The sequence below is a fragment of the Haliotis asinina genome, chromosome 4, assembly GCF_037392515.1.
Source record: "Haliotis asinina isolate JCU_RB_2024 chromosome 4, JCU_Hal_asi_v2, whole genome shotgun sequence".
In the NCBI taxonomy this organism is placed as follows: Eukaryota; Metazoa; Mollusca; class Gastropoda; order Lepetellida; family Haliotidae; genus Haliotis; species Haliotis asinina.
This window is the reverse complement of record NC_090283.1, coordinates 68,865,711-68,884,180: the sequence shown is the minus strand read 5'-3', so window position 1 is coordinate 68,884,180 and position 18,470 is coordinate 68,865,711. Positions and strand designations below refer to the sequence as shown.

Sequence of the window (18,470 nt, the reverse complement as noted above, 5' to 3'; positions counted from 1 at the left end):
TGCACTTAATAGAACCGACGAATCTGTTGGTATATGACCCAGGTGGTGGCCACATGAATATGTGCAAACACCTAGTTGTGAAATGTATTGTGACTATGAGTCCCAGGCCACCCAGCGTTGAATCGGTACTTCATAACTGACGTAAGTATGATAGAACCGCAGTTACTCTCTGCTCCTAGTGACTTCAAGAGTTGTATGATTGCTGGGGAGTTGAGATTGATAATACAATGTGCCGCTGAGATTGACATCCAATGATTGAGGCCCCCCCTCCCCCCAAAAAATACCAGCACTTTGAGCATGTACTAGTTATGTGGATAATAATGGTGATAAAAAACTTAGAATTCCAGCTTCACCTCATTAATGTATTTTCCTCATGTTTATTATTTTCATGCGGTTGGGGACATTTTCACAAAACAATATTAGGACTACGAGTGTCTTAGTCTGAGACAGAGTATGGAAGTTATTATGGCATGTTAATATTGGTTCTGCAAATGTTAGTGTTGGCAATTGGATACCAAATCCGCTATCGATTATCAGATGACTTGTGGTGAACGATTGTCAATGATAGTCAAAATAAATATGTTTTTAAAATAATTACCAATTTTAAGAGTTTTTCCATAGCTTTTATCTTTTTAAGGTAATTACCAATTTTTTAAAGACTTTTTCCACAGCTTTTATCTAATTGATGTTCTTTTCATAACTAATAATGTCATGCAATGAAAAACGTGCTTGCAAGAAAGTCAATGGACTTGTAGTTAAACTATAAAAGTGGTTAGAATTTTTCAGTGTGAATGACTTTATGCTGTTGAGCGCATGGTTGTTTGTGAAGGTTCGTCAAATATAATGGTTATTTTACTCCAACCAAGTGTGTTATACTAAAACAACAAACTCTGATTCATTGAAATATGCTTTTTTTACAATCACTAATCATTTTTCATTCTTTTTTTCCATTGATTTTTTATTATTTTTGGTCATCGGAACACCACTAGCTAATATAGTTTTCAAATGATATGTTTTGCTTGAATGAGGGCCTAGGTTTTTTTAACTCTCTTAGTAACATGTTAATGTATGGCACTTACAACCATCTTAACACTATGAGAGCCTTGAAAATTAGGCCCTGTATATTGGGAAGATTTGACAGATTTGAGTTAAAATCAACTTTCATTCACGTGTGATGTTTCCCTTTATAATTTACAGACAAAATACTAGTAGTAAACTTTACCTACTGTATGGAAAAGTAGGAATAAAAAGTATTCGACATATTTTTGAGACTGATGCCATCAGAACCATGGTTTCAAGGCCTTAGAATGGTTGGGGGCATAGCCGAAAAGTGTTTACTCATCACCCTGAAAACCTGGGTTCAATGTATTCCCCACATGGGTACAATGTGTGATTCCTATTTTTGGTGTCCCCCTGCAATGATATTGCTTAAATATTGCTAAAATCATGACAAAAGTAAACTCACTCACACACTGTTGGGCCTTAGCATCTGCAAGGACAATCAGTGTCATTCACTTTTAAATACTTAGCACCCAGTATCTCACACAATATATTGTAATACCACTGCCTGTTCTGTGATACCACTTCCTCTGCTGTAATACCACTGCCTATATATTGTAGTTCAATGTATTTGCAAATACTCAGCCCTGTGCTAAAGACCCAGATCACATGTTCGTCTCCTTGTTGTCCATGTTTCAGATACGTCGACTGTGGTTACAGCTTACTGTTTTGTCTGCTCTTTTGTAGTCTATATTACATGATGCAAAATGTCTTTTGACAGTATCTTGAGTGTTTCTCATTCAAAGCTCCCATAAAGATCATGGTTGGCAAGTATCTTCAGAAAACTATAATTGTCAAAAGAGTTGACTAACCAGTTCACTTGTCAGATTTAATGTCTTGATTTAATTCTGTTAATAGGCCCGTCATATTCTACTTGCAGAGGTTTTTGTTCATGATAGTCGATATTGTCAACCATCCCTTAGGTAGATGAGAGCATCATATGCACAGCTTGTGTGTACATGACGTAGGAGTCCTTGAATAGTACATACTGTCATGATAAGTGCACACAAAAAAGACTTTGAATTATTTTTTTCACGAGATATCTTTGTCTTATTTTGGTATTTTTATGAAATATGTAGGTGCTTGTGCACAACGTTCTAATGTCCACATTGGCATGCAATGATCATGGTAATACAGGAAGTAGTCTAAACTTAACAGCTGATTTCTTATTTCATGTGCATGATGATTGCTTGACTTACGTCAGCATTCGAAATACCTGTCTGCCTGATCGCCTGTGACAGGTAATTTCAGCTTGGACTGTCAGATTCATCTGCCCAGTAGTTGGGTTAAAATTAAGACTGGTGACTAGACAGCACTCTCAATGATTTTAAAATTTCCCATGTAGATTTGAAAATTTGAATACAAAATGTGGGCATGGTACAAAAGAGTTACTTATCCAATCCAGCTTGGTCCAAATACACCATGTCCTGGTTGCTGTTGACTGGCTATCCCCTGGACAATATATCAATCGATCAGCACCAACCAGGCCATGGTGTATTTGGACCTACTTTGACTCTGGAAAAGACACCTAGAAAAGGCCCTGGGTTTGTTGACACCATGATTGGGGATAAGTCTGGAGCAGCAAAGAGTGCTTCAGTGGTCCCATTAGTGTACAAATTAATGAATCCAAGTACGTTATGTGTGTCTAATATGCTGCTGTTGTGTTCAGATGTCAACAGAGAATGTTCATGTCAAGAGTGCAAGCAAGTCTTCACGAATCTAGCACAGCTGAGACAGCACAAGAAGCAGCATTTCAAAGTCAAGTAAGATTGTAGTGGTGTTTTTGTCCAATGTATTGGGATATCTAACTGCTTTAAAGTATGTATGGGCCTGGAGGAGTTGTGAGGGTTCCTCACTAGTGCACCAAGGGGGACTGTGAAGCAGTCTAGTGATTAAAGTGTTTGCTCGTCACACTGAAGGCCCAGGTTTGACTGCCCACATGGGTACAATGTGTGAAGCCCATTTCTGGTCTGCCTGCCTTGATATTGCTTGAGAATGAGTGAGTTTAGTTTTACGCCGCACTAAGAGGCGACTAATGGGATCGGGTGGTCAGACTGGCTGACTTGGTTGACATGTCATCAGTTCGCAATTACACAGATCGATGCTCACTGGATTGTCTGGTCAAGACTTGATTACTTACATACCGCCGCCATATAGCTGGAATATTGCTGAGTGTGGCGTAAAACTAAACTCACTCACTCACTATGTGGCAAACACGGGCTGCTGAAGGCCTATTCTACCACGGGACCGTCATGGGTTGTGTGTCTCCCCTTGAGGCAAGACACTCAGAGCTCAACTGATAGTGATAAGAATTGGTGCTTTTATCATGTTTATGGCAAGCCTGGGTTGCCAAAAGCCTATTGCTGGAATATCGCAAAGTTCGAGGTAAAACTCACTCACTTGTTCACTCATTCACCAAGTGATCCGCGTTTGGAGATGCCCATGTGCAGAATATTGTCCGTATCCATGGATACCCATGCTGGTCATGAAAACTGATCAGGTTTCAAGGTTCTGTGACTTGGGTGAGTTGCATGTGTCTGTACCCTGTTAGCATCAATTGATGCTGAAATACTGATCACAGGATTGTCTGGTCCAGACAAAATCATTTCCGAGCCACCATCACATGCCCAAAAGAATTATAACACAAGTGCACCAAACATGTTCTTACCCCCACATGGACACCTACCTATTTTTTTTTCATTAATACTTGTAGTTGTAACAGGCGACTACAGTATCAGGTGGTCAGGCCAGTCTAAGTAATCAGTAGCAGTGTATTTGGTGTATTACACTCCACCACTGAGTCTAACAAAACCTAGTAGAAAGGCGCATCAGGTAATCTTTGAGCGACCAATGACTGTCCAATCAAACGCAAGACGGTTAAATAGATTTAACCGATCAGGCAACGGCTGTTTTTGAGGGATCGGAGGGACTTTCAAAATATTCAGGTCACTTACACAGATCTCTCCACAAACAAAAATCGGCATATAACACAGTTATTTGACCTGCAGTATATACGCTTTGGGGTTTCTGTTGACATGGTTACCATTAGCTAATACTTCCGCAAGATAACATCCCTGGAAATTGCCTAAAACACTATTTTCAGCGACTGTTTACTCACTGTTGTCACGGTTGTATGTACACCGAGTGCATCGCTAAATAGCATTTGGAGTCATTCGGATATGAACCTTTTCGAGATAAAAAGTTCAAAAGGTATGAGCGAATGTGCTCTTTCGCGATTTGGTAAGCTGTGTTCTGATTGGTCAGTCTCAAAGGTTACTTGACGCGACCTCCCATAAGGTTTTGTTAGACTCAGTAGTGGAGTGCAACAAAAAGTACTGAGGATAAGTTTACTTAGACTGGTCAGGCTTACTGACTTGGTTGACACTAGGGCTGCATCAAATTTACTATGTGGCCAATATTATATGTATCACGAATATTGGGTAACGAATATGAATAATTATTCATAAATATAATATTGTGGTTAAGTGATTGAAGCACAATATGGAACTCCCATATTGACTGTTGATTTGTCATAGTAATAACCAGTGACCTGACATGACACTCAAAGTTGGTATGTAGTACACTGATAGTTGTAGCCCACAGTATCATGTCCAGCCTTTGCAAACTAACATGACTTGCTCTACTGCATAGCTAGTACATATTCCAGTCTTGCATATCTCCCTTTAATATTTGCTCAAGTAAAACATGCTGAGATAAAAAATTGTAAATATTTGTTCATATAGAATCATATTCAGTTCTGGTGACGACGAAAAATGAATTGTACTCATGAAGGGCTTTGATTCTATTCACCGAATATCCTAGTTGACATGTCATCGTATCCCAACTGCATAGATCAATGCTCGTGTGCTGCTAATCACTGGATGGTCTGGTCTGGTCCGGTCCAGACTCGATATTTACAAAAAGTTGCCATGTATATTGCTAAAAGCAGCATTAAACAACAAACCAACCAGTCGAACAACCACATGAACACTGCGCATGGACACCACATTTGGACACTGCACATGGTTACCACACATGGACACCACACATACACATACATGCTCATATATATATGTACACACCCGTAAATCTTGAAACCCAACCTGTATGATGTTTGAGGGGACCCAGTGTCACAGTATACCCCATGCTTTAACATACCCTTGAAACAGTCACATCTCCAACATGCTTGTATTTCATGTTGATGATGTTGGAGAAATTCCATTACAGTCTCTATTCTGTTTCGTTGCAGTTCATCTGACCCCTCGATCAAGACCAATATTGAATTGCTCAAATGTAATTACTGTACCAAGACATTTCAGAGGCTTGACAATCTGCAGAGACATGAGAGAATTCATACAGGTATGTTGCAATTTACTGAAGAGATATTCATGCACATTTCTGTGATCTAATTTTTGTTTTTCAGTGATTGGCTAAGATCAGTATCTGTGTGCACAGCTGAGTATTTATGTGAATCAAAGACCTGTTTGATGATGATAGAACATTTGCTGACCTTTCATGCATACTGTAAACTGATGACTTTTAACACTGAGATACTGCTGACATGTGGTGGTAAGATAACTTATGGTAACAGTTTTATGTTGTAACTAGATGTATATTATTTATGGCTATGAGCTTCAAAAACCATAGGTGCCCGACACAGGTACATATTTGGAAATATGACCTAAATATACCAGATATGGAAAGGTGTGACACTAACAATTTATACTCTGTTGACCTCTGTAAAGTACCTTGCGTATCACTTACCTGCTGATTTTATTTCCATTTTAAGCTTTCAAAACTTTTACCGTCCATTCTCGGACAGAGTCAGGACATATGCCCAGTAGCAATCAAATCTCAAGCTACAGATCCGCACCTAATAGTGAAGCGAGTCCCTGATTGGATATTATAGATGCACGTTAAAAGAGGTGGGAATAATGAAAAACGCAATCCAATCAGAGACTCAATCTGCTACTCGGTGCTGGTTTGTAACCTGAGATATAACAGGGCATATGTCCTGACTTCGTCCGAGAATGGACGGTAAAAGTATTAAAAGCTTTAAATGGAATAAAATCAGCAGGTAAGTGATACGCAAGGTACAGAGGTCAACGAAGTATAAATTGTGCAGTTTTTACAACGATCAAAGATACAGAAGCGTTTGTCACACCGAAAACGAACCGAGGTGAGCGGGGCCGCCATTGTTAGTGTCACACCTTTCTATATCTTGTATATGTAGGTCATACTTCCAAATATGTACCAGTGTCGAGCGCCTGTGTTCAAAACTGATGTCTTTGTTTTAGGTGAACATCCATTTAAGTGCAAGATCTGTGGCAAGGGATTTGTGCAGAAGAGTGGTTTACAGGCCCATATGTGCAAACACACTGGAGCTAAGCCAGTCAAGTGTCAACTCTGCCCGATGACATTCGCTGTAGATGATCACAGGCGCAAACATGCAGAGGTAGGAGGAGAGATATTACACTATCCTTCCCTCAAAATATCCACATGTGTAGACATGGGACAACCAGAGCCCCCTTTCACAAAGCACTAAGGTGATTGTAAGTCACTGAGGTAACCTTAGTGCTGTGTTAAAGAATGGGAGTTAAAGTTAAACTAAAAGTAAAGGTTGCTTGTATTATTTAGGCATTGTGTTGGCAGTAGAATTCCAGTATTTGGGAACCCATGAAGGTCAGGGGTAGAATAGGCCATCAGCAACCCATGCTTGCCATAAAAGGCAACTATGCTCATCGTAAGAGGCGACTAATGAGATCGGGTGGTCAGCCGTGCTGACATGGTTGACACATGTCATCGGATCAATGCTCATGTTGGGGGGGTAGCGTAGTGGTTAAGGCGTTTCCTCGTCATGCCGAAGACCCGGGTTCGATTCCCCACATGGGTACAATGTGTGACGCCCATTTTCTGGTGTCCCCGCCGTGATATTGCTGGAATATTGCTAAAAGCGGTGTAAAACTTAACTCACTCACTCACTATTTGTGAAATATGTGAATAACACCCCAACAACCTCCTCTATTAATATTACTTTAAAAATCCCCAAAGGCTTGATAAATTATGGCTTTGAAATGTTATGAATTGAAAATTAAGGGCTCCTTGGTAATGGCTACAGCATCGAATGGCAAGGGAACCAGATTGTCAGTAAACTTTGACATGCTATGATAGTTTTAGTGCACTGAACATTTTTATATCGGCTGATGTGAGTGCTGAGGCAAGTTGGGGTTTTGATGCTGTTTTACAGAAAGTACACAATGTTGTCGACGATGGCAGTCGTCCCATCCTGAAGTGTGAACTGTGCAGCTGTGTGTTCAAGAGAAAGGGTACCCTCAACGTTCACATGAGAAGGGTTCACCCCAATAGTGTGGTGAGTAATTCTTCTGGTCAAACATTCACTGATACATAAAGTGAAAAGGAGATGTTTGTATAATTTTATGTGTCACTTCTTTTGTCAAAAGTGCTGCTGTAAGTTCAAGCCTTCTTTTGTCACTTTTAACACTGCTAACTTTAAAATCTTTGGTATTTTTCACTTTTTCTGGATCCTAAATGCCATTAAAGTTATAGTTGTATACCTTGTTTATCAGTACTGTGTATTGCCATTATTAGGGCACCTGTGCAGATCCAGGTTAGGATTGGTTTTCAGCAATCTATACTTGTTGTACAAGGCGATTATCGGAATTTCATGGTCATGTTCACCGACATGGGTGAAACGATTGCATGGAGTGATGTTTTCATGTTCACCGACATGGGTGAAACGATTGCATGGATTGATGTTTTCATGTTCACCAACATGGGTGAAATGATTACATGGATTGATGTTTTCATGATCACTGGATTTACAGACCCCCACCATATAACTGAAATATTCCTGAATGCAGCTTTAACAACAAACAAACAAACAAACAAGCAAGCAAAACAAACATTAGATGTGGTTTGGTTGACTGGTGGTTAAAGCAATGGCTCGTCAGGCAGAAAACCCAAGTACGTTTCCCCACCTTGGTACAGAAGCCGAGAGTGATCTGCTCTTTTACCATTATATTATTAAAGGTCTTTGCTTGAACCACACAGTCGTACTTAGAATTGGTCTTCAACCACCTTGCTTTTAATTAAGAGGTGACCAACAGGATAGGTCAGTCATGATTGTTGACTTTATTGAAGATGCCATTATAACCCAGTTGTATTTATCCAAGTGTCCAAAAATATATACTCCCATGATATATAGAAGGCATACTCACTCACTCACTCACTCACTCACTCACTCACTCACTCACTCACTCACTCACTCACTCACTCACTCACTCACTCACTCACTCACTCACTCACTCACTCACTGCAGTCGGTAGTTTAATACAATTAAACCCTTTGACAACAGAGAAATGAGAACATTTCTTTGCCCTTGTAGGCAGCTGCACAAGGTGACACTCCCAGCCAGCCAGGTGAGGCAGCTCAGACAGCCATGTCTCCACAACAGATGACCCAAAACCAGCCAGGAGCTATCAACAACATGGCCACCCCTGTTGAACCTGCTCTACCCACAGAAGGAGGCCCCAGAGGAACCAGTGCTGCAGCCATGCCCCAAATGACAACCGAGGACGCACAGAGGAGCTCCACAAACCCCAGTGTTGCTGCTACTCCCAGCTTATCTAACAAGACAGGTAAGCTTATCACTTTGCTTCTTCTGGTTCACAGGGGCAATGAGCATTTGCTCATCACATCGAAAACCAAGGTTCGATTTGGCTCATGGGTACAATGTGTGAAGCCCTTATTTGATGTCATGATAGTACTGGAATATTGCTTAAAGCAGCTTATAGCTAAACTAGTCTACTGCTTTTCACTGTATACTTTTTGGCTAGGTGACTTCTGGGCTGTTTCTACAGTACATCACACCATTATAATAATATACAACCAGGACTATCAATTACTTTATCAATTAATGTAATTGAAAGGAATAATATTCTTTATTTCTTGTTTGTTTCAATACTAGTGACCGATATTAAAACTTAACATGTTGAAGAACAAAACTTCACAGCTTTCAAGTTTCTTTTAACAACATTGTTAATGAACATACTCCTCTATAAGTACTGGTTTGTTTAGCAGTGTATCCTAGGTAAGTGATGCCTTTGCACAATGCTGATATTTAAAATTTGTGTATATGCAATTAGTTTTTACTTGATTTCAGATGCGTGTCCCTATAAATGTGAGATCTGCAGCCAGGCGTTTCTACAGAAGAGCAGTCTACAGGCTCATATTTTCACTCACACAGGAGAAGAGCCCCTCAGGTGCAGCTTCTGTCCAATGACCTTCGCTACAGATGAACATCGACAATTACATGTCAAGGTAAGGGACAGCAAGTCAACAACATTCCAGCTATATTGTGGTGGTCTGTGACATTTGAAATTGACATGATTTCCTTTTCTTTTCAGCAAATGCACAATGTTGTCAGTGATGGTCGTCAGCCAATGTTTTGGTGTGAAATGTGCTACTGTGTTTTCAAGACAAATGGCAGTCTTCTCTTCCACATCAAGAAGTTTCATCCTAACTATTCTGTAAGTTGAATAAGGTTTCAGGGCTTGATTTAACTCTCTTCAGAACTTGCACCTTGTGCAACCTGAATCTGAAAAATGCAACGTCATATTGATGTCAACCTGCACCCAGTGCTTGGTGCTATGTTCCTGTTCAAACAACACAGACTTAGATGGAAACAGAACTGGCTTGATCAGTGACTCTGATGACTACATGGACAGTGACTAGTTACTGCTGTATTCATAAATATTTTCACAGGGTGCAGTTTTCGCAGAAAGTTCACAGAAGACCTGTTAGCTTAGTTGTTTTTTCTTGCATTTTAAACATCTGTTTGATGATATCCATCACAAAGTTTTCACAACTGATAGACATCCAAGCTAGCCACCATAATTGAATTGTGTTTACTAAAACAATCAGAGAGAGTGCGAGAGTGTCCCATGCGTGAGATCAGCTGAATGAAGGCAAGGTAGAGTGTTGCTCAAAAAATCACCACCTGTACTTATATTATGGAACTCAATTGACGTTTTGGCCTAGGTTATGTGACAAAAATGTTTAGTGCATATATTTTAGCTTTAAACGTGCAAAAATAAGTACTAGCACAGCATTCGTGTTGAGAAATGTTATTCTGTAAGTTGATGTGATCTTATCAGACTCAGAATTTGATTGTTTTGAATGATGTTCTAAGTCATCAATAAAATAACAAAAATGTTGTACTAAAATTGTAACCTGACTGTAATACCCAAACTCAAAAAGCATATTGGTGCATAAAGTTATTTACCTGTGGTTACACTGGATGGAAGTAGGTCTCATTTCCTTAAATCATGCTTATATAACTGCCTGTAACCTGGTATCTAAGAGATTATGATAAAACATAACAAGGGGTTAAGTAGTAGAAATTAACCAAACGAAAGCGGGTTCAGAAATGTCAAACTAATTATTTTCTTGGTTTTACAGGTCCAGAATTAGGATGTGAACTCTGAAGGAGAGATTCATCAGAGGCAGTCAAGTGTGTTCGAAGCAGAGATCTGAAAAACAGTTACAGCAAATACTCACATATAGCCATTGAAAAACACCAACCTCATGATCTGCAGGGTTTTCCATATCTGCACAAGCAAAAGCATCATTGCTTGAAGGGTCTACCAAGACACTCAATCTAGCAATCATCATAACTTTCAAACAGTTTTGTTGTGAGTCAGTTAGAAAGTTTGGAAGTTGTGTCTAGCTAGTGAGTGCCACTTGATAGGTTATTTGTATTTGTACAAGGACACTTCTTTCACCCACTCTCAAACCGCTGTGACATTCAAACCCTCATAAAAGAGGGTTGTTTACACTTTGTTTGCATCCCACATGCTGGACTCATATCCTGTTGTTAGAGAAGTATTGGTGGATGAACTCATCGTCTTATGCTGGGAGAAGGAACTGCTTCATAGAAACAGCAAACCACCATCCTCATTCCAACCTTGTAACACTAGCTTACTCCATCACCCGAGAATACATAGTGATACCTGTGAATCAGCCATGGTAACTTCTTTAGCCAGCCAGTTGAGGCAAGGGTGGGAGGAAAATCCAGCAGGTGCTCTGAGAGTGAGCACCCAGTATGTCGCCAAACTGATATTTCTAGCTTGCCAGCATGGGCAACCTTTGTTATGGGCTTAAAAGTATGCCCACAGTTGACTCAGTGATGGATTTGAAGTGTACACAGAACAGTGACAGGCAAGACACAAGCACTGGGGCTTGTAGAAACCACCAGTTGTACTATGATATAGTTATATGTGTAGTTGTGTAGTCAAGTTTGATGAGTAAAATATCAAATATTATTAGAGGCAGAACAAAGTTGTAGCACTTCATCTTACACAACATGTGACTTGTACCCTATCCTATTCCTGTGAATAAATTCATGTTTAAGCCAATCAATCCAGATGACATTTTACTTCTCAGTTTACAACATATTTTATTTCGAAAAGAGAAATGGGATTGGCAAACAAGCATATACGCTTATGTGAACTCTGCTCCAGTAGAAAAAAATCATCTTCTTGTAGCGGGCACAACATTTCTGAGTCCTGTGCTGGGATTTGAACCATCAACCTTCTAATTCAAAGGTAGACACCTTATCCACATGACCAAAGAGGTTATCCCAAACATCCAGCTGACAAGGTAGGGATGTCATCTGTACTGACTCCACACCCTACTACATACTCCCCTGTCAACAGACGGCACATCCTGGGCTGCACAGGGTTACTGGGGCTTAGTTTGATCATGTTTGACATTAACATGCTCAGCCCAATGTTGGGTGCCAATGTAGCAGCCACAAAACTTTCCAGTCTCTTGCTGAGAATTGAATCAAGGACCTTTTGATCTGAGCAAGTTGACAAGGTAAGAATGTCATCTTGGCACATTCTTTTCTTCAAAACAAGCAATGGATTTGACTCTGAGGGGGCATTGCTGAGCATACAGGTTAAAATGTGAAATAGCCTTTTATTTCCCATGAAGACTCATTTATGGTAACTTGGGTTATTTTGGGACAAGATGAATACCGTTTGGCTTTTACAAGAAGGATGAGTGGTGGCAAATGCATGAAGACTAACATTCACTCATTAATGTGAGCTCGTCACGCTGAAGACCCAGGTTCAATTCCCACATGGGTACAATGTGTGGAGACCATTTCTGATGTCCCCCAACTGTGATATTGGGGGAATATTGCTAAAAGTGGCAGAAAAATAAACCGACTCACTCTTCATTGCGATGTCTGGAGCCTGTTACATCTTTTGTCATGAAACCATACATGCCTTCTGGCAGCATGTCCCTTCACACAATGCTCCTTGTGTTGGATACGCCACTCTTATGATGATTGTCCTCTTGACACCAAGAGGAAACTCATTGTGTCACATGGATGGTATAATGTCTGTGGCTCACTTAGAATGGTCCATTAAACCAACACACCCAAGAATTGCCACATTTTGAGCTGCCGTAATATGAAGTTTTCACTAGCATTAAACCAGGTGCAGCATAAGTCAGTTGCCTAACCTGCTCACCACCGCAACTTATGATGGAAGTTGCAGTGGCTGAGTGGGCTAAGCAGCTGACTTTGTGTGCTGGCGATTAGGTGCATGACTCTGATTGTGCGGGTTCAAATCCCGGATGGGACTCAACCAAAACAGTACTAGAATTTGTACTTTACTAAGAAAGTAAAATCCCAGATATGACATATGTTGCAATCAGCTCATGTTGTGAGAGAGTGAGTTGACTTTTAGGCGGCCTTTAGAAGTATGGTAGCAATATCCCAGCGTGGCTTCACACATGTATCCTTGATGGGAATCGAACTCAGGCATGATGAAAGAACGCCCCATCATGTCATTATCATTTCAGTCAACACTGGAAGAGTTGGAACCTGTTCAATACAAACTAACCAAAGGCTATGTAAGAAAATCCGCCTCCTTACTGTCCATCATGCAATGCAGGACACAGAGCTGTAACGAACGGTATGAAGTACGGGCGTAAATACACTGACAATACACTGCAAAATCTTAGAACCGTATAATATGCTGCAGAGGAGAACATGGAACTCAAAAAAGTTCACACTGTAGATCTCTATTCGAAATGTGCGACTCCTGTCATTAAGATACTAATGCTGGAGTCAAGCAACGGGGTTTTTTTTTTTTTTTTTTTTGTTTTACCTTTTCATTTCAGAGAGTTCCTACAGCAACCAGTGCTCAAAGATTGTCCGATGTCCCCTGATTTATCTTGAAGGTACCAAGACAGTGCTGCTTGTTCTATGTCCACTTCCGGGCTGTGGCCCAGTGTTCTGCATTCAGTGACCCGTGTCCATCCAAGTTAGAATTGGTCTTCAGCAACCCATGCTCGTATTAGGCGCCTGGTCGGATCGGGTGATCAGGCTCGCTGACTTGGTTTACATGTAGCTCGGTGGTCATGATGTTCATCACTGGACTGTCTGGTCCAGGGTGGATTATGTACAGGCCACCGCCATATATCTGGGAATATGTTGACTGCAGCGTTAAAAACAAACCAAACCAAACCAACCTTGTTTTTGTAGGAAACGTGTATGTGGTTCTATGGGAGTTTAACATCATACTTGTTGCAACAGATCTAAATTGCCCATGTGTATACAGTTTCCTGCACTCACTCAGTTTGTCACGCCTCGATTGTTCAAGTCACAAAACATGGGAGATGCAAAATGTGAACCAAAAGTCACCTTCGTATATCTAATTGGTTGAAAAGCATGTAAGCCTGTTCGCCGCGTATTGTTGCGTACAAAAGTATCACACACAGTTGTGTTGTTGCGTCGCCAGCAGTGGTGACGTCATTCAAATCATGTTGTGACGTAAGGTCGGAATGACGTAACAAATGGAAAGTTCCAGATGATACCATGCGAATCAGCGGAAATGGCTATTGACACTTCATTGTACGATACTTGTGCAGAGTAAAAAGCATGTGAGTGAACCTTTTGTTTTGGGTTTTTTTTGTATATATTTTGTTTTGTTTTGTTTTGTTTTTTAGTTTTTTGCTTTTGGGGTTTTTCCAGGCTAACTTCGTCGTTTCTAAATGAAGCCTCGTGGTTCAAATAGGCTACCCAATAGGCAAGTTAAAGGTCACATGCAACGTAAAACACAACTTTGCAGATTCTGGTACCTTTCGGTATGCACTTACCGAAACAAATCATAAAAAATGCCAATTCAACCTATAAAGTTGATAAAAACGCGATGAAAGAAAAGCCCGCGAAATCGGAGTTCAAACGTTTCACTAAATTCCCCCCAGCGCTGGGGGGAAAACTGGTTTCAACGGCTGTGCTGCGCTGCCTCCATAACGCATGCGCAGTGAATAGGTTCGAGGAGCTTGAAACACTATGCATGCCCAGCGTCTGAGGTCGTGAGCAGTAGTCTAATCTTGGTTGTGTACACAAACAAGTAAATAATCTACTCGTTACGTAAAACAACTTGTTGATTGTAGTAAACAGTCTCTGTCACAGAGAAAGCTCAGTGTCTGGTTTATTCACACCTAAATGTCTGTCTGCTAAAGACAACATGCAATACACAGCTTCAATCATTGACCACGTGCAATTTGAACTTAACACCTATCAGACTATACGACATAAAGAAAATAAGTTGATTTACGACTCGTGCACCCGAGTCCCGTGTCTGCCACATTATGTAATTAGGCACGTGTGATACACATGGCATGTTTTTATGTCTGTGGGTTGAAAACAAACTACATTCATTTTTTTTTCGGATGACTGGATCTGACGGAAACTGGTGCAAACTCTTGTCAGTTTCAAGTCCTGCTTTGTACTTGGACGAATGACAGATTCCAGCCACGCAGTAGTTTACCATCCCTACTGACATGATTTTTTATTTGATCGAGCGCAAATTCAGAGAACATGTATTTTCCAAACCCAACATCTCTATATACATTCTTCATGGATAACGACTTCTTTTCGTGTATATGATTTTATTTGACAACAGTATATGAATCCATACTGAAACGACGCATCAAGTACACAAAAAGAAGTTGTTATCCATAAAGAATCTTACTTTCTTGTGACTGGCTATACTTCTAAAATGCCCATCAAACAGATCATCTTTCTGTACACACAACGAACCCTCACCATATATATCAGCAAATGAAACAGCCAATCGGAAACCGTCGTTACACTTGAGTGCAGATCCACCCGCTATGACTGGGTTCGGTCTCCCGAGGGCTTCGTTTCGGGGGAAGTAAGCCCAAGTGCAAAATATCGCACTTTTGAATCGCGATTGTACGCTTATAATTGTGTTATTTGTTTTTTTAAAAGCAGCAATGTATATTGTATGTCATGAATAAGTGATAAATCTGTTTTAATTATGTTTGATTTTTTGGTTGCATGTGACCTTTAAAGTTACCCGTCTGGCACACGGGAGGTTCGTCTAGTTACAACAGTTTGCCCTGTCTTTGGCTTGACAGGCATAATGCGCGGGGGCGTAGCCGGAGATGTCACTAAAACATGAATTGGAACTCACTTAAGCGGTGAACTGGTCGTGAGCTGAGATGACCCTCGTACTGTCAAAACAATGCCAGTTGGCGTGCATTACTTCAAAGGACACCAGCAAGTCGGGGCACCTCTCTGCATGTCACTTGGTGAAAATGCCCGTCTGGCGGGATGCCTCCGGTGAAACAGCCTCCTCTGGGAATAAAAGGTTGACGATGTGCAGATCGAGCTCAACAACCTGTGGGAAATAGACCCACGGTCAATTTCTTGTAAACTAACTGAACCTCTATAACACTACAAACCCAGAATATGGGCAGACACTAAAATTTGAAAGTCATCTATACACTTAAACATGGTGAGGTCATCTATACTCTAGGGTAAATGAAACGTTTTGTGTGCTTAATGGGCACTGTTGGGACTTGCACGGAGACATCTGATTCAATATTAAGCAACCTCTCTGGACGAACTGTAGTTAACCTGCATGCATGCAAAAATAAACACGATAACAACTGTACCATTGTCATTTTAAAATAGTCAGTAGTTAATTTTAACTTCAATTTTTGTCACAGGCTGAAACTGTCACTCATCTCTTTAAACAGGTCGCTAACTTTTCATCATACTTCACGTTCACGGAGCGTCTCTCTCTCTCTCTCTCTCTCTCCAACCCCCCCCCCCCCTCTCTCTCTCTCGTTGGCGTCTACAGCCCACCTTACGATATTCCATTTTGCTCAAACGTTGACCAATGAATTGCTATTTAACTCGAAAACTAATAAACATAAAATGCCCAGTAAAACGCTGATCATAATCAAAACATCATACCAAATCTGTGGAGGTTTTGCAGAATGTTTGCACTTAAAATAAACAAAAATGTTACAATTTGCCGTTAAAATGCTGACACAGTTCACTATGCGTTACGAGGGAGGACTGCAGAGAAGTCGTCGCATAGGAAGTCTGTCTTCCACTCTAGGCTGTTGTGTTTGAGCGTTTGAATCAAACATAGTGAGTTTCAGCACCCTTTATTTCACTGTTTTTAACAATGTTTCATTTCACTCAAAGTGAATATTGCTATTGCGACGCTTTTCGCATCAACTGTATCCCCCAAACAATGACAATTGACGTCATTCATTGTTCTCGATGTCATGATGGGATTTATGACGTCATTCTTTTCTCGTCTTCGGGATGAAGATATATAGAGGATACCAAACTCGCTTCCGTGTAATACCATTTTTATTAAACGAGTTAATGATTTGGTATCAAACGAGCGAAAGCGAGTTTGATACTAAATCTTTAATGAGTTTAATAAAAATGATATTTCACGGAAGCGAGTTTAGTATTCTGTTTATTACTCGCCAACATAAATTGACAGAAACTGCCCCGAAATTCCCTACAGTGTGATCACTCTCAGCTTTCCTCGAGTGAAGCAAGGGCTAATAAAATTGCGACATCTGCATTAGCATTGTGACGTCACAACTTTGAACCATTTTGACGTCATACGCCAAGCGGTATTATACTAGTGTAATATTGTCGTAAAAATATAACACTGAAGTATCTTCAACGGGCGAGTAATAATTTCGTATACTAGTATTTCATACAAAGAGGCCTCTGTCATAAAAGCAGTCATTCCGTCACCTCGTCACGGTTATTGCCTTGTCAAAGCGTTATATCTATCAATACTCGCACAACTAATGACATATCATGTAAACCAAAGACGTACACAGAATTACATTTACGTCTTTGAATAAATATGTAATTTATACACGCATAAATGATTTACACCAGTATCCACCAAAACAAAACAATACCCGCCAAAAAAGCAAAAAAAACCCAACATAACAAAACAAAACAAAACAAAAAAAAACCCCAAAAAAGAAAACAAAAAAATCAAAAACAAAACAAACAAAAAAAACCCCCAACGTATGTCCAACAATACAGATGTCACAAATCAACTTCAAGTTTATTCGAATTAGTCTTCCTTCGGAAATATTTGCGGCTGCAACGAATTTATTCCATATGGTGGATACAGAGTTGACACTTTAGAATAGAGCGAATTGGATGTCCTTTCTACTTTCTCATTTGCATAGTTTCCTGCTGCGGGTCACAAAATAGATTGACTGAGCCCAGGTTTACTATCCAGCCTCCCTTCTACATAATACCTCCTATGTAGTAGTTTGGCTCTATAGTAACCGAGGACTTCGTTTTTCAATTTTTCTGATTCGGAGTGGGGGCCCTGTGGGTTTCCTTAATGATACTATACCGGTCCCATCCACAAACCAACGAAGTAAATAGATTTAGTGCGTTCCTGCTCTACCGGAAGCGAATCTTGTTGTTATTATTCTGCCAGTCGGTGTCGTGGTGCGTGTAATGTTATCCTGAATGCAGAAAAGAGTTGAGTGTAGATCGGTAGAGATTAACTTTCCCTAACTGGTTCCTTTTACGGGATTGGAAACGGTACGAGTGAGTCCACAGATTTATCGATAGATCAACACCTCAAGCAGCCGAAATTCATATTTGCAGGTACTTGGTCTTGCCCACTTGGAATCTAGTTAGGTTGGTATGTATACGTTTCACATAAGGCTTATATTAACTCAGGGAGCTGTTGTGTACTGGTCGAAATACCGAAACTAAGATCACAAATAACTTGATTCTGTCACATCAAAGTGTCATCCATTGATCTAGCCGAGAGCCGCGATGCGGTCCTACACAGTCATGACACTACAGGTCATTTATCATTTGTATTTATTCTTGTTCTTTAAGAATTTAAAGGGGGTTTAGAGGGGTTGTTTTTAATAAAACGATTTCTAAAGCGATTCAGATGCCAGGACATAACCGTAGCCATAAAATTTCAAGCGTGGGTTACAGATGGAACTCTTACCGAAGTGTTATGAAGTAAGAAGTGTTATGAGTC

General features: G+C 40.3%; 2 protein-coding genes across 3 annotated transcripts in view; both read left to right on the top strand.

Moving 5' to 3' along the window:
• Window positions 1-11,495, top strand: part of LOC137281820 (uncharacterized) — a 29,509-nt gene extending 18,014 nt beyond the window's left edge. Inside the window, exons 9-16 of one of the 2 annotated variants that reach the window (XM_067813443.1) lie at window positions 2,729-2,822; window positions 5,309-5,418; window positions 6,357-6,514; window positions 7,307-7,429; window positions 8,465-8,717; window positions 9,242-9,399; window positions 9,486-9,608; window positions 10,540-11,495. In XM_067813443.1, the coding sequence (XP_067669544.1) occupies window positions 2,729-2,822; window positions 5,309-5,418; window positions 6,357-6,514; window positions 7,307-7,429; window positions 8,465-8,717; window positions 9,242-9,399; window positions 9,486-9,608; window positions 10,540-10,551 (1,031 nt within the window). In that variant the 3' untranslated portion in view covers window positions 10,552-11,495. The remainder of the gene's footprint in view (window positions 1-2,728; window positions 2,823-5,308; window positions 5,419-6,356; window positions 6,515-7,306; window positions 7,430-8,464; window positions 8,718-9,241; window positions 9,400-9,485; window positions 9,609-10,539) is intronic. The other variant, XM_067813444.1, reaches the window with a different exon arrangement.
• A 6,516-nt stretch (window positions 11,496-18,011) lies between these two features.
• Window positions 18,012-18,470, top strand: part of LOC137281821 (enolase-phosphatase E1-like) — a 47,808-nt gene continuing 47,349 nt past the window's right edge. The window contains exon 1 of the mRNA XM_067813446.1: window positions 18,012-18,079. The gene's annotated coding sequence lies outside the window, so the exon portion shown is untranslated. The remainder of the gene's footprint in view (window positions 18,080-18,470) is intronic.